This window comes from Lynx rufus, unplaced genomic scaffold, assembly GCF_022079265.1.
Source record: "Lynx rufus isolate CCGP_SWC_20201006 ecotype Redwood Valley unplaced genomic scaffold, mLynRuf1.p SCAF_1, whole genome shotgun sequence".
Lineage (NCBI taxonomy): Eukaryota > Metazoa > Chordata > Mammalia > Carnivora > Felidae > Lynx > Lynx rufus.
In genome coordinates this window covers 89,703,929-89,722,558 of record NW_025814823.1, presented here as the reverse complement: position 1 = coordinate 89,722,558, position 18,630 = coordinate 89,703,929, and the positions used below count along the sequence as shown (strand labels likewise).

At 55.1% G+C, this 18,630-nt stretch overlaps 1 protein-coding gene across 1 annotated transcript in view; it reads right to left on the bottom strand.

Moving 5' to 3' along the window:
- Positions 1 to 375: 375 nt before the first annotated feature.
- The window catches only part of FLT4 (fms related receptor tyrosine kinase 4), a 28,701-nt gene continuing 10,446 nt past the window's right edge, over positions 376 to 18,630 (bottom strand). The window contains exons 12-30 of the mRNA XM_047075862.1: positions 18,441 to 18,549; positions 17,095 to 17,457; positions 16,667 to 16,813; positions 16,433 to 16,564; positions 16,164 to 16,270; positions 15,733 to 15,868; positions 15,176 to 15,280; positions 14,705 to 14,818; positions 14,440 to 14,528; positions 14,160 to 14,307; positions 13,570 to 13,664; positions 12,865 to 12,987; positions 11,635 to 11,746; positions 9,717 to 9,816; positions 9,317 to 9,422; positions 8,663 to 8,808; positions 7,289 to 7,409; positions 6,092 to 6,177; positions 376 to 574 (exon numbers count right to left, since the gene is read on the bottom strand). Coding sequence (XP_046931818.1) covers positions 376 to 574; positions 6,092 to 6,177; positions 7,289 to 7,409; positions 8,663 to 8,808; positions 9,317 to 9,422; positions 9,717 to 9,816; positions 11,635 to 11,746; positions 12,865 to 12,987; positions 13,570 to 13,664; positions 14,160 to 14,307; positions 14,440 to 14,528; positions 14,705 to 14,818; positions 15,176 to 15,280; positions 15,733 to 15,868; positions 16,164 to 16,270; positions 16,433 to 16,564; positions 16,667 to 16,813; positions 17,095 to 17,457; positions 18,441 to 18,549 — 2,538 coding nt within the window. The remainder of the gene's footprint in view (positions 575 to 6,091; positions 6,178 to 7,288; positions 7,410 to 8,662; positions 8,809 to 9,316; positions 9,423 to 9,716; positions 9,817 to 11,634; positions 11,747 to 12,864; positions 12,988 to 13,569; positions 13,665 to 14,159; positions 14,308 to 14,439; positions 14,529 to 14,704; positions 14,819 to 15,175; positions 15,281 to 15,732; positions 15,869 to 16,163; positions 16,271 to 16,432; positions 16,565 to 16,666; positions 16,814 to 17,094; positions 17,458 to 18,440; positions 18,550 to 18,630) is intronic.

The window sequence follows — 18,630 nt, the reverse complement described above, 5'->3', positions numbered from 1 at the left end:
TCTGTCCCTGTGACTCTCAGACCTACGGAGTCCTTGTCAGAAATTGGGGACCATGCCACCACCCAGCATGGTGGGCAGGGCAATCAGGGCTGGCCCCATGGGTGTTGGGCTACATGGAATCTGAGTCTGAAGGGAAGAAGGCCCCGGGAGATCCAAAGGGTGGCCTAGGGCAGGCATGGTGATGGAGTTTGGGGAGCCTTGGAGCCTGGGTTTTATTCTTCCTAACCAGGGAGGAGGAAATGCCTCCTGGCCCAAGCTGAAGGAGAGGAGTTCCCAGCCTGGGCCCCCTACCCTCTGCTCGCCATCCAGACATGTCCCTCCACCCGTGCCAAGGGTCAGAGCCCAGGGTCTTGGGGCCTTGCCTGGGGGCCGCCCTCAGTAACAGTCGTCTGCAAAGAAGGGTGCACGGGCAGACGGTGGGCAGTCCCCCACATCGTGTGGACCCACCAGCTCCCCATACTCGCTGTTGTAGAACACCTGGCCTCCCCGTGCCCCGCGGTCCGGCCTCCGCCGCCGCCCTTGGGTGTCAGGGTGCGCCCTGGTCGCGTCCACATTCCGGCCAGGTCCTTTACAGCTGCTGAGACAGGGAAGGTGATGGTCAGTAAGACAAGAAGACAAGAAGGACAGGACCCTAGTAGGGGGTCTGGTTGGAATCACCAGAGACATGACCAGAGCATCAAGCAAGTACAGAGCCATCAGGAACACAGGCTTGACGCACACAGCAAAGCAGGCTGATGTGAGTGTTGGCAAACACTGGAGCTTTCTCTGTCCCAAGCCTGGGTGTGGGATGATGGAGAATGCCTGCTCCATGCCTCCAGACCTATTTCTCTCCCAGACCTGCCCATCTCTGTGAACGCACCAATGCTGACTCAGTGGCTCAAGCCCCTGGGTGACATCCTTTCCTGAGCCCCTCACATCCAATCCACCCAGACGCCTGTATGTTTTAACTGCAGAATGCATCCATGCCCCTCTCTGCATGCCCTGTCCTGCTCCAGAGTCAGTGGCCACCTCAGATGCTCTGCACTAACCTGGCACACCTCTCCTCTCCCAACCCTGCCTCCCTAGGGCCTTGTCTTCAGGGATCCTTCCAGCTGGAGAATGTCCTTCTCCTGACAGATCCTCCAATGGCGTTTTGTCACTCTCAGGATGAACGCCAAGCTCCTCTCTCCCTGGCCTGGGAGGCCTTGAAGGTGCCAGCCCCAACCCCTGCGTCCTCACTGATGGTCAGATGACACTCCCCACAAAGCTCTAACTTTCTTTGAGAGTTTGCAAATGTTGCTTCATTGCTTCTGATTTTAATTTTGCTTTGCATGGTGCTAAGCCTGATGCCAGCCTGACTTTTTTTTCCCTTCATAAATGACTCTGCCTGGGGCACCTGGGTGGCTCAGTCAGTTGAGTGGCTGACTTCATGATCTCAAGGTTCATGAGTTTGAGCCCCACATTGGGATCTCTGCTGTCAGCACAGATCCTCTGTCCTCCTCTCTCTGCCCCTCCCGGCTTGCATTCTCCGAAAAATAAATAAATATTAAAAATAAATAAATAAATAAATAAATGACTCAGCCTTTTTGCCTGAATTTCCAGAATGTTTACCTTGAAAGTCTAACAGTTCAACTAAGCTTTGCGTCCAAGCCTACTGTTCTGGGTCAGTTTTCCTAGTCCATCTTTGGAGATGTAGATTTAGTTATTCTTTTCTAAGAGGGTTATCTTGAATTCCAAGTTTATTTTGTTAAATTTTTTTTAACGTTTATTTTTGAGACAGAGAGACACAGAGCATGAACGGGGGAGGGTCAGAGAGAGAGGGAGACACAGAATCTGAAACAGGTTCCAGGCTCTGAGCTGTCAGCACAAAGCCGGACGCGGGGCTCGAACTCACGGACCGCGAGATCATGACCTGAGCCGAAGTTGGACGCTTAACCGACTGAGCCACGCAGGCGCCCCTTGAATTCCAAGTTTAAAATACTAGGTCTGTTTTACTGTCAGCATAGGCTTCCTCGGAGACTCCAATTTTACATAGATTGGATCTTTTCTACTCAACTACTACACCACCAACTTTCTTTCTCATCTTTTTTACCTCTTTGTTTTGGTTTTATTTTCTTTTGTCTTTTCATGTCATTCTTCGGCGTCTTTCTCTGCAAGGAAGAATTGATCATATCTACTGATCCTTGGGCACCCCCTCTCCAGTCTTCATTTTTGAGGGGATTTCTCTTTTATTTCAATTTCTTTCCTGAAATGTAGTCAACCACCATTTAATACTGTCACACTACCCATTTCCATCTGAGTGAGTTTCTGATTCCTGGTGTGGCTCCTTTGTTTAATTATGTATTGAATACACTGGAGTATGTATCAGCTTTTCCTTGCTTCTTTTTTTTTGTTTTGTTTTGAGTATTTACATCTACATTCTAATTGTTTTATTCTTATAATAATTCTGTATGGATAGTGATTATTTTTTTCTGTTCATGATTATTCATGCTGGGATTTCCTCAGCTAGAAGTATCTGGTTATCCTATGGAAGGGGCTTGGGATATGGGTGGCTTCTGATGTTGCTTGATTTAGGAGTGCTGCACTAGACCTGTGTCTGTGGTGTCACATTGAATTCCTTCAACTGCATCCTCTGCAAAGGCTCCATTCTTGTCCTGCATTGTATTGTCACCCGGAACCAACCAGTCACTTTGCTGGGAGTCCTGGGCCCCCTTGTGGTTGCTGCCACACAGCCATGCTGACCTACCACAAGCCCAGGGCTTCCATATCTTCCTCTTGCCTACACACTTGGATGAAATGCCACACTTCAGGGGGTGGATCTGTCATCCTAAGTGGCCCCTCTAAGGGCCGGGTGAGTGACCTGGAAGTGAGGACCCTATGTGGTAAGTGTGATTGGTGGTTCACAGGAGACAGGAAAGGACCGGACAGATAAGCTCCCTCCTTCTCCCTGCACAGAGCCCTTCAAGGTGCATTCTATCTTTGCACCTGTTTGGAGAATGTTCCATGTACCAAGTGAATGCACCCACCAGGTGACCTGCTGTACCTCTCGGTGACTGGTCATGCTGTGCTTCCCAGGGAACCCCGTGAGAAGAATAGTGCTGTCACTTCTATTGTGAGGTGCAGTTCTGTAATGAATGGTTTCCTTGGGTGTGTATCTGTCTTCTGGATTCTTGCTTCTGGAGGACTCTTATCTTCTGCAACTTTCTTCCTCCTTCACTACGAAACACTCCCTTTCACAAGCAGCTCCTTCCCAAGACGGCTGCTCCTGGTGCTTCAGACTTGTCCTGGAGCCCTGCTCTCCTCCACCAGACCTCTGGCTCCTCCATTATCTCCCCAGTTTGTTTGTCTGGAGGACCTTATAACACTCCTCTCTCACGGGACAGTCCCTATTTACTCTCCCTCCACCAAGACTCAGGTTTGGCTCTGCTGGCCCTAGTGCTGAGTTCCCTACTCACAGGTAAACTTGAGTCTGTTTCTCTTGGTTACATCACAGGTATGGGCTCTGAGTGGCCTTATTTTGGGTGTTGTTTTTACGAAGATATGTGGGGATTAGAATTTAACAATCACCCTATGACTCACCCTCTTACTGAATTATCTTTTTTTGAGATAGAAAATACTGTTTGGTAAAGGGACATTAGCCAAAAACTATTTACAACAATGCAATTAGCATTAATTTTCTGAAACTAGGTTACCAATAGAGATCACCTGATGGAATCAAGAAAAACAAAAAAAGAGGCCAAGATGCATGGTATAGATGCAAGTAGTCATGGCTGGGTGTGTGATCCCACAACCACCAGCATTCACAGTGCTGCAAACACACCCTTTGCAGGCTGCTGGGAAAATATCTAATAGTCGGTTGAGTTGTAGATGTCATAAATACACCTACCAAAAAGGTGAACAATAGCATCAACTACCCTAACGTGATACAAATAAATACTTGTGGTTTAGTGTAAAATATTCAGTGACAACCTCATTTAGTGATTAAAAAACAGCAGAGACAGAAGCCATGGTTTGTTCTGGAAAATTGTGTCAGATGACCTAAAAAGGGACTCCTGAGACAGACACAGACATCAAAGGTAGAAGTGAGTGGTCTGAAGAAAGTGGAAAAGGGCAATGTCTTACAGTATTGTAGTTCCTGTCATCTATTCATCCATTCATTCATTTGTTCATTCGTTCATTTCAATGTGGGGTTTGAACTTGCGACCCCAAGATCAAGAGTTGCACGCTCCAAAAAATGAACTATTGGGACCTCATTAAAATAAAAAGCTTTTGCACAGCGAAGGAAACAATCAGCAAAATGAAAAGGCAACCAACGGAATGGGAGAAGATATTTGCAACGACATATCAGATAAAGGGTTAGTATCCAAAATCTATAAAGAACTTATCAAACTCAACACCCAAAAACCAAATAATCCAGTGAAGAGATGGGCAAAAGACATGAACAGACACTTCTCCAAAGAAGACACATGAAAAAAGGCTCCACATCACTCATCATCAGGGAAATACAAATCAAAACCACAATGAGATACCACCTTACACTTGTCAGAATGGCTAACATTAACAACTTAGGCAACAACAGATGTTGACGAGGATGTGGAGAGACAGGATCTCTTTTGCACTGCTGGTGGGAATGCAAACTGGTGCAGCCACTCTGGAAAACAGTATGGAGGTTCCTCAAAAAACTAAAAATAGAACTACCCTACGACCCAGCAATAGCACTACTAGGTATTTATCCAAAGGGTATGCTGTTTCGAAGGGGCACATGCACCCCAATGTTTCTAGCAGCACTATCAACAATAGCCGAAGTATGGAAAGAGCCCAAATGTTCATCGATGGATGAATGGATAAAGAAGATGTGGTATACATATACAATGGAATATTAGTTGGCAATCAAAAACAATGAAATCTTGCCATTTGCAACTACATGGATGGAACTGGAGGGTATTATGCTAAGTGAAATTAGTCAGAGAAAGACAAATATCATATGACCTCACTCATATGAGGACTTTAAGATACGAAACTGATGAACACAGGGGAAGGGAAGCAAAAATAATATAAAAACAAGGAGGGGGACAAAACATAAGAGACTTTTAAATATGGAGAACAACCAGAGGGTTACTGGAGGGGTTGTGGGAGGGGGGATGGGCTGAATGAGTAAGGGGCATTAAGGAATCTACTCCTGAAATCACTGTTGCACTGTATGCTCACTAACTTGGATGCAAATTAAAAAAAAAAGAGTTGCACACTCCACCAACTGAGCCAGGTAGGCACCCCCAAGTCCTGTCATTTAAACAGCTATGTACAGGGCACCTGGGTGGCTCAGTTGGTTAAGCATCTGACTCGGTTTCAGTTCAGGTCATAATCTCTCGATTTCATGAATTGGATCCCTGAGTCAGGCTCTGGGCTGGCATCGTGGAGCCTGCTTGGGATTCTCTCTCTCTCTCCCCCTCTCTCTCTGTCCCTCCCCTAGTTGCGCTGCCTCTGTCTCTCTCAAAATAAATAAATGAACTTAAACCCAGTAATGTACAAGTCAACTAGGAGAATGAATAGGTAGACATGTAACTATTTCATCTATACTCTTAAAAGATTAAACATTCAAGTTTTTTTTGGGGGGGGTGGGTAGGGTGCTATCACCTTGGACAAAGGGAGGTCATCTATCTGGGTCACTTTCTGTGCAGGCACACAAGGATTTCTCTGTAACGGTATTCTTATCAAAATAGGACAGCAGCCAGCTCCAAGTCACATGATCTGTCTCCTGCTGCCACTGAGCTTAAATACTGGGGTCCTGGGATGGTGGTGGAGTCCCCTGGCTACGGGTGCGTATGTACAGTGGGCATGGTGGCTCATACTCGATTCAGCAAGAGCATCCGTCATATGGAAGGAAGGTGTAGGGGACCAGCACCAGGTATGCTGAGCCAGGATGGTGATGGGGGTGGGGGCTATTTTGGGAGGACTGGTGGCCAAAGGCCTTGAGTTCCAGAGTAGTTTGCTTTGAACACACAAAAAGGCAATAGGCAACCATGGAAGGTTTCAGGTAAGACAGTGATGGGCATACCCAGGCCCAGCTTCCCTTCCTGGCCCTTTGCAGGGAAAGAGGTTCCAGAAGCCCTACCTGAGCCCGCTTTCTTGTCTGTACCTGCTCTCCAGCTGCTCAAACTCCTCGGAGGCTAGCACCATCCCACTGTCCGTTTGGTTATCCTGTGTGCAGAGAACAAGCCGAGGCTGTAGGCCCCCCTGAAGCCCATCTGCAGGCAGCTGCCCCCTGGCCAGAACAGCATGGCACAGACCTGCACTGCTGCAGACCTAACACCTGTCCTGTGAAAAGTGAGCAGAAAACAGGTGTCCGCCCCTCACTGGAGCATGCGGGGGAGGGTCACATGTCCCTGCCATGGAGGGAGAAACTGAGGCCCAGAGGGGCCGTGCTTGGCCGGCACTCAGGAGTTGGCAAAGCCAGGATACTGCATGCTGGGGGGTCCTACAGAGTGGCCATGCAAGCGCTCAGGGTGCAGGGAGAGCAGGAACACAAGGAGAAACCGGGAGAACATTGAAAGAATCTGGCAGCTCGTAGTGGATAAAAATGGTCTTCACGGAGACACATCCCAGATTTGGCGGGGTTCTGTCACCCTTAGATGGGGCGTGACTTTCGTTTTGAATTGCATGGAGGGGAATAGCACTCTCGTCAGAGCTGGGGCCCCTCCAACATCTTCACCTGGCCCCAGGCGACATGAGCACTCACTGACCAGGCCCATCTGGAGCGAGGCTGGAATGGGAAGGTTCCTGGCTATGTGTCTTGGAAATAGGCTAAGAGGGTGAGCTTGTGCTTTTACAAAGTGGACACGCGGGCTCCGGCTTAGTGGCATGGTGGGTCCACTCTGCTTGACTGAATCCGAGGACACAGCTATGTCCTGTGCCCTGTTCCCAGGCCTCCTTCTCTGGGGACACCATCCCCTTCTCTCTGGCCACATGGCTGGGGGGCCACCAAAGGGAAGCCCTGACTCAGGCTAATCCAATAATAACCATCTGGGAGGAGAAGCTGTCTTTCCACTGGGTTTCTATGCTGTGCGGAAGGAGACCCTGTGTGAGTGATGAGGGCACAGTGGGGAGCGGCTGAGGGATGGTGGCATTGCAGAGGCACACAGACCCCAACATGCCTGAGGTGCAATAGAGGACTTGACATTTCAAGGGACAGTCGGCACCCTTTCCTCAGCGACTTTCCCCTGCCAGCCTCAGGAGTTCCGGGCACCTTCTCCCAGCAGACAGAGACCAGCCACCCTGATCTGGGGTGCCCGGGCCCACTGGCCCCACTTACCACGGAGGCCTTGTAGGTTGTTGGGGTCATGGGAAATTCTTCGAATGTTTTCATCCTGGAGGAGCCCTGGGTCTGAGTCCCTCTGGCCAGGCACCCAGGAAAGGACACACAGTTGTAGTATCTGTGGGGAGAAAGCAGGGAGTGCTGAAGAAATGTGCCCCAGAAAGCTCTCTCCACCTCTCCATCTGCCCCATGTCTCCCCAGGAGGACCCAGTCCTGGGATGAGAGTATGGGCCCTGGGTGTGGTGCTGGGCTGGGTCTCCCTCGGGTGTCCCCTGCAGCCATCTACCACGCGGCCCCCCTCCCCATGCTGAGCGGTGTCTCCTCTCCCGTGTGTGCAGGAGGAGAAAACCTCCTGAGGCCACTGCTGGGAAGGGCATAGGATGTAAGTGCAGAGCGCCCAGCCCTGGGGGGCAGAGGTGGGTGGTTGGCATGGAGCTGGCGAGAGATGTAGAGAGGCCTTCACCCAGAACGGGCCTCTCTGTGCAAGGCAAGCAGTCTGGTGCAGCAAGCTGCCACCTGGCCTGTGTGTGTGGGTGTGTGTACACATGTGTGCCCATGTGCATGTCCGTGTGTGCGTGGGGATGACTGGTGGAAGGAGCCTCGTGGGCACCAGCTGGCTGTTCCTGTCTCCCAGGCCTGACCCTGCTCTATGCTGGGGCACAGGGGGTGGTGGGTTTCAGAGAAACATAAAAAGCCTTCCTGGAGTATAAACAGCAATTGGCAAGAGACATCTGATTCAGAACTCTGGGAACTTAGGCTACCGTCTGAATCCTGAATACAGATTAGTGACAGGCCTACTCTGCTCCCAGGACCCCAAATTTCAGACTAAGGGGAAGTGCCTTTAGGGGCTATGAGTGCCAGAAGCAGAGGAGGCTGGAGGGTAGAGAGAAGGACTGAAGGGGTGCAGAGAAAAGCAAAGTGGCAGTCTATATGGCCTTGGAGGGGCCCAAAGCTAACCAGGCCCTCCAGGGAGCCACAGCCCCCAGTACTGTCTTTTAAAATCACTGTGGTCTTGGGGCGCCTGGGTGGCTCAGTTGGTTAAGCATCCAACTCTTGATTTTGGCTCAGGTCATGATCTCACAGGTCGTGGGATCAAGCCCCACATTGGGTTCCAGGCTGACGGTGCAGAGCCTGCTTGGGATTCTGTCTCCCTCTCTCCTCTGCCCCTCCTCTTTTCGCTCTTTCTCTCTCAAAATAAACAAGCAAACATTAAAAAAAATTAAAAAAATAAAATCACTGTGCTCTCTGAGTTGGTCTCTCAAGTCCTTGTAGTTTGCTTTTTCTTGATGACTAACGAGAATAAAATATACCATGTCGGAACTGCTTTCTCCCTGCCCAGGGGATCCCTGGACCTGAGGCAGTGTGGCTGACCTGGCTGCCAGGCTGTGCCGGTGCAGGCTTGGCGGGCTGTCCTCGGTGTCAGCCTCGGCGATGTGCAGGGCCGTGGTGGACGCCTGCAAGAAACTGCCTTCCTCCAAGCTCTGAGAGCTGCAGGGAGCCATGCAGTCCTCCTCCTCCTGGTGGGAATGGCAGAGCCCACCAGGGTCAGACATCACTGTGTCCCCTCAGCCCCCACCCTCGCGCTCAGGACTGCTGGGGCTCCTGACCGGTGAAGTTCTGTGCAGCAAGGTGCTCTGAGGTTTAAGTGAGCCTGCCTAGCAAATTCTCCCAACAGCCTTCCCAGGTGCCCCACTTATAAGGAGGAAGACACAGCACGGGCAATCTCAACCCAGGGTCCCCTCCTTTGGGGCACAGTTGGTACTGTGGGCACAGCCCTTGCTCACGCCTCTGGACCCCAGAGCACTAGGGTGGGCTTGAGCTGGCTTTGCTCTCTGCACCCCCAGGCACATTGTGGGAGGGAGACAGAAGTGAAATGTGGGTGCAGGGGGCAGGGCTTGCATACCCCCTGAAGGCCAGTCGAGGGCTCCGCATGGCCAAAGACGGGCTCTGACCATCTGCCCGATGGTCCTGGGGTTGGGGGTCAGAGGTTGCTACAGCAGGACAGGGTGGACAGAGAAGACTTACCTGTTGGCCCCTGCCCTGGAGCAGGTCCCCCAGGATCTCCACCAGCTCCGAGAACGCAGGCCTCTCTTTGGGGTCTCCTGACCAGCAGCTCAGCATGACGCCGCGTCTGTGGGTAAAGCTGGCTGCTGGCCTGTGGTCTGAGTGCACCCGCACCATCTACCAGCAGACTGCCCAGCTCCCCTAACCTTGGCCCCTCACACCCTCACTGCCTACCCTGTCTTTTCTGCCTGGGGCGGGTGGGGGAGAGCTGTCCAGGGGCCAGTGGGTGGATCAGGGGTAGAGCAATGAACTCCATCTGCAGGCCTCTACCCCAGCCTCAGGCCTGCGCCACCTCCCCAGTTCTGCTCCTTTTGCATGCAACACCCCCAACCCCACCTGCGGAGTCAGTGGGGAAACTCACATGGCGGGAGTGGCCAGCTCTGGGGCTCTCATCCGCGTGCCCTCTTTTAGCCGCTGACAGAACTCCTCATTGATCTGCACCCCAGGGTAGGGGGAGGCCCCTGATGGCAAGAACAGGGTGAGGCAGGGGGTGGGTGGGGAGCAGGCAGCCGGTGCTCAGTCCAGCCCCCTCAGATTGGCTTTGTCCTGGCCCTTTATGGCAGAGGGCTCATCCTGCTGCTTCCAGGCCTGGGGTGGGGGTGGGGGCCGGCCAGCACTCCTGTCCTCCTATTATAGTTCTTCATTAGGTTAAAAAAGAATGATGGATGAAAACATGGTTGCGGGGATCCCCAGGGTCAGGAAGCCACACTGAGCCAATTAAGCCAGGTTTGGCACAGTGACCCCTCTTCAGAGACACCCTCCCCAGGCATCCAATGCAATCCCTTCCTAAATCCTGTGGCTTTGCCTGCAGTACCTCACCTCTCCTGACCACAGAAAAGATGGCCCTAAAGAGCCTCTTGGTCTCCCTCTGCCCCTGAGGGCAAGCCACACAACAGCAGGGCGATCCTTTTTATTTTTTTAATGTTTATTTATTTTTGAGAGAGAGAGCGAGAGAGCGAGAGACCGAGTGCAAGTGGGGGAGGGGCCAAGGAGAGGGAGACACAGAATCCAAAGCAGGCTCCAGGCTCCAAGTTGTCAACACAGAGCCCTACACGGGGCTTGAACTCACGAACTGTGAGATCATGACCTTAGCTGAAGTTGGACGCTCAACCCACTGAGCCACCCAGGAGCCCCAGTAGGGCAATCCTTTAAACTTTTTTTTTCATTTATATTTGAGGGAGAGAGAGAGAGAGAGAGAGCATGCACGCGCATGTGTGCCTGCATGCGAGCGGGGGAGGGGCAGAGAGAGGACAACAGAAGATCCGAAGCAGGCTCTGAGCTGGTAGCAGAGGCTCGAACTCAAGGATCGTGAGATCATGATCTGAGCCAAAGTCAGATGCTTTACTGACTGAGACATGCAGGCGCCCCAGGAGTGATTCTTTTAAGACAAAACCCAGACTGCTCTCTCCCTCGCTCAAAGCTCTGAATGGCTTCCATGAGACTTAAATTCCAGGTCCTCACCCTGGTCAGCTCGTGCAGGGCATGGACCACCTCTCCTACCTCTTGCTGCATTTCCTGACGCCCCTTCCTCATCCCCTGCCCACCTCCGACACTCCGGGATGATGGGCCTGGTTGTCCCCTAGTCCTGGACTGCTGTCTTCCCAGGCCTGCCTGCCCTACCCCAGCCCCTTCATCAGCCAGGCCCTCCCCTCCAGCTCACACACAGCCCCTGTCTGTCCTCCTGTGCTCTCCAGGCCCTTGGATTTTTAGTAATAGTATTCATGGTAGTTGCTCTTTAGTTCTTTTACTTCTCCATTTGTTCACTGCCCAGCTCCACCCTAGTGTGTGTGTGTGGGGTTCATCTTGGTCCCAGGGGGCCCACCCAGGGACCCACGTGGAACTCTCCTAAGTAGGTACAATCCTTGAGTCAGCACCCAGTCTCCTCCAGGACACACCCCAGCCCTTGAAGGCAGGAGCGGCATCCCCAGTGACAGGTGAGGAAGGGGCTCATCCAGGGAGGGGACGATCTGGGGGGACCTGTGAGGCCTCTCCTCTGGGACCTGCGGTAACCCCGGGGACTGCCTAGTAAACACAGGCTCTGTGCTCGCAGAGACCGGAGCACACCACCCTCCACCTGCGAGAGCTGGTGCCAGGGTGGCCCACGCTGGAGGCAGAGGGGAGAGGTCGAGGGCTCTTAAGCCACTCGCCATAGAGTGACTGCTTGCTCCAGGTGCACACGTCTGAGCCACCCAGCCCCCTGCTTCACAAGGGCTAGGGTGGTGTGACCTGGAGCCTACCATCCTGCCTCTCCCCTCCCCCACACCCTGCCGTGCACTTACCCAGGGAGAAGATCTCCCAGAGCAGCACCCCAAAGGACCACACGTCACTCTGCGTGGTGTACACTTTGTCAAAGATGCTCTCAGGGGCCATCCACTTCAGAGGCAGCCGGGCCTGGGGGAGGCGGGAGGAAGCTTGTCCCCATGGAGGGAGGGAAGAGAGGGAGAAAGCCAAACACTTGGGCAGCCCCTCTCTCACCCCCAGTCTCCCCAGAACTCTGGAGCCACACCCCAAGGAAGGCCTTTGGCCCTTCCCACCCCTTCTGTGTTCAGAAGACTCTCACACCCTATAGGTGCCTAGTGTCTTCCTTGAAGTCTTCTGCCCTGCTGCTGTTCTCCCAGGTCTGTCTGGGCCCCTTCCTGCCCCTGAGCACTCTTAGGGGGGCACTTGGAACCCCTCCTCCTCTGGACCCCAGACCCAGCCTCTAGCGGAACCGGGACCCTGCACCCCCTCACCATCCCCACCTCATCTCCTCATCTGCTCACTGGGTAGCCACTGGATGCCTGGCATCACCCCTGACCACTCCTCTTGTAGCTCTTGATGTGCCTTCCCCATCATCTGTCTCTCTAACCTCTTGTGGCCTCTACCTGGGAGCCCTGAGGGCCACAGCTCCTTCTGACTGACCTCTGCCTTCACCTCAGCACCTCTGCTCCCCTTTCCTCATGGCCTGCAGAGGGGGCTTCTGGAAGGCACACTGGACTCTCCCCTCCAGCCCCCTCTACTCACCCGTGAGTGAGAATGAAGGGCAAAAGCTTTCTGCATGGTGGCTATGCTATCAGGGTGGCCCATCACAGCCTAGACCCATCTCGCCCACTGCTCCCTCTCCAAGCATCTTCCTTTCTCCTCCGGGGGACAAACCCCTAAATTAGTGCCTGCCTGGCTGCCTCTGAGTGCCACCAATGAGACACACACTGCACCCAGCACACACAAACTTTTCTGCAACCACCCTGCACCATTCAGGGTCCACCTCTGCAGGGCAAGCATGTGGAGTCAGTCAGTGTCCACCTACTGGACAAGGACATGGGGCCAAACACAAGCTCTAGTTGGAACACCACGGTCCCTGCTCTTCAGCTCCTGTCTCTACTCCCCTGCCCCATGTGCCCTGGTGGGGCCTCTAAGGTCCCTATAGGCTCTCAGGCCTGCCATGTAGATGGCTGTGAATCCCCCACCTGGCTCCTGGATAGGAGCTCCATGCCCCCATTGCCTGCCCTCCCTCTGTGGCCTGCACTCACGCTGCCCTTGCGCACGTAGTCAGGGTCTTTGTAGATGTCGCGGGCCAGGCCGAAGTCACAGATCTTCACCACATCACTTTCTGACAGCAAGATATTCCGAGCAGCCAGGTCTCTGTGAATACACTAGGGGCACGAGGAGGTGTGAGGGGGGTTGGTTAGCACAGGTCCCCGGGGCCCACCCATGCCCGAGTCTTGCTCTTTCTTTTTTTTTAATCTTTCAAATTTTATTTATTTATCTTGAGAGAGAGAGAAGGGAGAGAGAGAGAGGGACGGGGCAGAGAGAGAGGAGAGAGCAAGAATCCCAAGCAGCCTCCTTGCCAGTGCAGAGCCTGATGTGGGGCTCGAACCCACAAACCATGAGATCATGACCTGAGCTGAAGTCAGATGCTTAACCAGCTGAACCATTCAGGTACCCCTTGGGGATAGATTTCTTGCTCCCCTGAGACTCTCCAGGGGCTCATGGAACTTTGGGGGCAGCAGAAGAGGCTGTGGAGTGGGACAGATTCCACATCCAGTTCCGCTGCTGATAGCTAGAGATCTTGGGAAATCACTCTCACACTCTGGTGTCAGTTTCCTCCTCTGCAAAGTGGGAGAAACATCCCCTGACCATAGCATCACTGTGGGGTGAGCTAGGACAGTGTGTGTCTTGGTGTGCTGGTAGGTCTGCACCTTTCTCCCTTCTGAGGGGTCTGCTGGGACAGTCACCTTGCGTGAAGCGAGGAACTCCATCCCTCGGGCCACCTGGAAGCTGTAGCAGACAAGGTCTTCCATGGTCAGCGGGCTCAGCCACAGGTCCCGGGCTGCACAATGGAGTGAGGCGGGCTCATGAGGGGCCCCTTCCACAACTCCTATCTTCCACTGTTCCCCAAAGGGAGCATTTGTTCACCAACCCTGGCTGTATCCCTCCTGGTTGGGCCCCTGACTAGCTCACTGGCGTGTGGGCCCCTTCTCCTGCCCCTCAGCATCCACTATCTCTGTGGCACCCACTATCTACTCCCAGAGCGGTGAATGTTGTTGCATCACAGGCCTTTGCACCTGCTACTTCTTCCTGTTTGTTCCCACCCTTGTCTGGAAGGCAAATGTCTGTACATCCAATGATGCACGAATCAAATGTCAAGCCTCTGGAAACTGCCCCTGTGGTGTCTTCCCTTCCAAAGGAAAAGCCCATTACACACTCTCCCATGTAAGCCCCTTCAGGAGGGCCCAAGTGAGGCCAGCTTATCTCACAGTCCCCTGATCATGGGTATCATCATGCCAGTCAGACTTCTCTGGGCAAGGGGAAGCCAGGCTCTTACGTTCTTGGACAGGAGGGGCCCGTCCTGCCCCGCCCTTGCCCATCAGGAGCCTGGAGAGGAGGGCCCTGTCGCTGCTTCCTGGCCTCCGGTCAGCCTTGGCGCCTTCCACCATGGCGCGGAAGCGCCTTCGCTGCTCAGGGGACTTCTCCTAGGTATGAACAAAGTGGGTCTCGGGGGGGCTCCGCCACGCGCGGCAGTGGCGCTCCCCCACCCTCTAGCCCACCTTGGCATCCTTCGGGTCCCCGGCAGAGCTCGGGCCACTGGTAGGGTGCCCACTTACAGCATAGGGGTTGAAGGCCTCCCGCTTGGCACGCAAGAAGTTGGAGAGATTGCCGTACTTGCAGAACTCCACGATAACCATGAGGGGGCCTAGAGCAGGGCGAGAGCGCGGCGCTCGGGGACCGACGGCAAGGTGGAGCGCGGGCACCACAGCAATGCCTCACTCCTCAGTCCTCCTGCCCCGCCCCGGACCGGCCCCGCCCATACCAAGCCCAGCAGGCCCCTCCTCTCAGGGGAAGGGGAGGGGTGGGGCACGAGCTCCTCACCATTGGGCTTGGTGCACGCCCCCAGGAGGTTGACCACGTTGAGGTGGTTGCCAATGTGGATTAGGATCTTGAGCTCCGACATCAAGGCTCGGTGCTCGCTAGCTGTGGCGCCCTCTGGAGGGGATATGGGGGCTTCGTGGGGTGTCCGGCCTGCCGCCTCCCTCCCCGGACCCGGCCCCTAGTCCGTGCGCGTCCCTCTTCCCCACCACCGGCTTAGCTAAAGTGCAGCTAGAGCTCTCGCGCGTGAGGGCGTAGAGTCCCCAGCTCGTCCTGCTCGCCTCTTTGAGGCTGGAGTTTCGGGTGGGATTGGGAAGCATGACTCGGATCCAAGCCTCAGGCCTCCATGAAGAACCCTGGGTCAGGCTCTGGCTCTGAACCTCAGTTTCCCCTTCTGCACCACAGCTCTGCCAGCCCACCGAGAGCTGCTGCCCCTCACCGTTCCCACCACCTCCTGACCCGCAGACTCCACACCTTTCAGCATTTTCACTGCCACAGTGTCACAGCTGCTGCCCTTGTTGATTCCAAAAGCCGAGGCTTCCACCACCTTCCCGAAGGCCCCATGGCCGAGAACTCTCCCTGTGGGGGCAGGGAGCCGGCTCCAGGTGAGCTGTATGAGGGCGAGGGTGAAGAGGGATGGGCAGCAGGGGCAACCCTTGTGAGGGGCCAGGAAGGAAGGAAGGCCCAGGAGGGGGAGGAGAGGGCGCCTCTCTGCCAAACAGGAAGAGCACTGAGACCAGGAGCGGGAAGAGAGGGAGAGGAGAAGCTGACAGGAAGGCCCTGCATCCTCTCCCAGCAGGTGCGATGGGCCCACCCAGCTCAGAGCTGCAGGAAGTGACCCTGGGGGGCCTGAGAACTGAGAGCCCTGGCCAAAGTTCTTGGGATGCACGCCCAGATGGGCAGGTTGGGCCAGGTGGGGGCCAGGCATGACTTTCTGGCCTGAGAATGGAGGGATTTCAGCACTTCAGAGGCTGAAGCCCATCTGTGCAGGCAGGATAGCGTGGGTGGGGCAGGCTGGGCGATCGCCTCACCGAGGTGCAGCCGCTCCCGGGGGAACTCCCATTGGCTGGCATCATAGGACAGGTATTCACACTGCTCCTCCAGAGGCACCTCCCCAGGGTCCATGATGATGGACAGGTAGCCTGTCTTGATGTCTGCATGGGCTGGCTGGGGTGGGGGTGGGGACGACTCACTGATTTGGCCACACCACGGTCTTGGGTAAAACTTTCCCCAGGACAGATGGGATCTCCTTTGGGACTCTCAGGCAAGGAGGGGACAGACTGACAACCTCTGGTGGTGTAAGAGCCCAGCATGGAGGGGTCTGAGAGGCTTCCTAGGAGGTGAGGCTTCCAGGTGAGCCAGGACGGATGAGGATTTTATTTCTTATCTTACACGCGGTGCATGGTGTAGAGAGACCCCACAAGGAGCGGTGGAGAGGCTCAGTTGGGGGAGAAACGCTCACCCTCCTCATGTTACAGAAGATGAGGAGGAGGAGGACCCAGAAGAAGACAGCGATGACCCCGGTGCCGACAAGGATCACGATCTCCATGCTGCCTTTATCTTCGGAGCCTGAGTGGGCAGAAAGGGGCTACTCTGTGTGTGTGTTTTGGGAGGGGGATGCACCCTGCGAGAAGCGCCCTGACTGGCGGGCACAACTTGAGGGAGGTGACTATGAGAAGGCGTCAAGTGCGGGTGGCAGGTGGGCGGGAGGGTGCAATGGGGAGGTTGGACCTTCCACGGCCACGCTGGCGGAGGAATTGACGCAGCCCTTGGCGTTGCACACGCTGCACAGATAGCGTCCCGCGTCTTCCTCACGCACGCGCTGTATGCTCAGTTTCTGGTTGGAGTCTGCCAGGTAGATTCCTGTATGGGGTGGGGTGGAGGTTCGAGTTCATTTTGGGTCTGGGCCCTTGACCTGGATAGCCTCTTTCTGCACCCCGCCCTTCGCCTGGATCCACCACCTACCGGACTCTTCCTCCAGTAGCCTCTCGTCTTTGTACCACAAGATGCTGGGCACGTGCGCCCCTGCCACGGGGCACCGCATCTCCAGAGAGTCGCTCACATTCACCAGGAGATCGGTCAAGTTCTGTGTGAGCCGCGGGGCTTCCAGGGCTGAGGGTGGGGGTCGAGAGCGAGCTAAGAGGCGCTGCAGAAAGCCTCAGGGCATTCCGGGAAAGGGTCTCGCAGGGCTGGGAGCAGAGAGTGGGGACGGATTGTGCGAAGCTCAAGGAAGGATCGGGTTTGAGCGCAGAGTGGGAGGGCTGTGGACCTCCACAGCAGGGGGGTGGGGTGGGGAGGAGGAACCTCAGTGGCGGCTCAGGCGCGTTCTGGGAGGGGAGAAAGGCTCTTGGGGAAACACCGCCAGCCCTCTCCTGCAGCCCTGCCCGCCTCACCCTGCACTGACAGGTACTTCTTGTGGCAGTGCTTGTCGTGGCTGCGACGGTCCTGCACCTCGCATACGTAGTCGCCTTCGTGCTCTGGAGCCACGCGGGGGATGGTCAGGCTGAGTGTGGCGTGGCGCGCCCCTGGCTCCGCCTCCTCCAGGCTGGCTGCCAGCGGCGTAGCGAAGAGGTGCACGTTCTTGCAGTCGAGCAGCAGTGGGTTCCCGTGCGCATCGTGCAGCGTGGACAGGTTGAGGCGGTACCAACGCAGATGCTCGTAGGTGTAGTTGTCCGCCCGGCAGCTCAGGCGCACGTCTTGGCCCTCTAGGGGTTCTTCGGATGGCTCGGATACTATGCTGAAGCCGTCAGGGATGTCTGGGGAGGGAGGAGGAACCTCTGTGACACTGCACCCAGAGTTGGCGCACCTACCTGCCTGTCCCGGTGCTCGCTCTCCCTTTCCCAGCTCTCTTTGGACTCAGCTCTCGACCAAGATGGTGCATCACGTGTATTTGGGCCGGGTGCACCACCAGGGAGAGCCCCCTTCATGCCCCTTCTCCCCAACACTGACCAGCGGGACTGGCTCCCTGAAGTCAGCCCCACCATTTCCTGCCTGTCATCCTTCTAGCTCTCTATTGGATAAACCCCAGCCCCACTGCTGTCCCTACCGCTCCTGGGAGCCCGGACCATCAGTGGGGTCCTTGTCTGCACACTTGGTGCCGTCCTGTCCCATCCTCCCTCGCTGCTGATCACACTCCACCACTATCCCCTCCTTGAAACAATCTCATTGTTTCATTAGCTTGTGGCGATGCCTCGCTCCTGATTTCCTTTTGTCCCTTGGTCACACTCCTTGTCAGGCTCCTGTGGGCTCCTCTCCCCCCTCCCTCCCACAGGGTGTCCTCTCTGGCCCCATCTCTCTTCGAGGTGCCCTTATCTACATGCCTGGGCACAGTGACTGTCCTTTAATAGGCTTCTGAGCATAACTGGGGCACTAAAACATCTGAAAATCTGAGGAAACTACAGACCTTTTTCCCCCAGGAAACATGTACATGTGAGCCAGCTGCGGTGTGGGAAGGGGGTGGGAGGAGCACCAGTGGGGAGGTGCCTCCAGGGTTGGGGGCAAAGGGTGCCACTCCATCCCAGTGGACCGGCACCCCAGTTCATATGCTGATGACCTCCAAATCTATCCCTCCCACCCAGACCCAGGGGCCCACTGGGCCCCTGATGTCTCTCCCGGGTGCCTGACATCATCAGAAACTCAATGGGCCCAACTTGGGCTCCTTATCCTCTTCCAGGCCTTCTCTCCTTCCTCCTGTGCCCGCTGGTTCCTGACTCCACCCAGGCCTGTGCAAGTCACTCACTGGTCACGTAGAAGTAGATGAGCCGCTCGTCCTGGCCCACTTTGTTGAAGACCATGCACTTGTACATGGCAGACACGTTGGCATCCTGGATCACCAGCTTGCTCACCGTCTAAGCAGAACACAAGCATTTCCTGCCCAAGTTCATCCCACCCTGACCTTCCTCCCTTTCTGCAAGGAGGCAGCTGTGCCC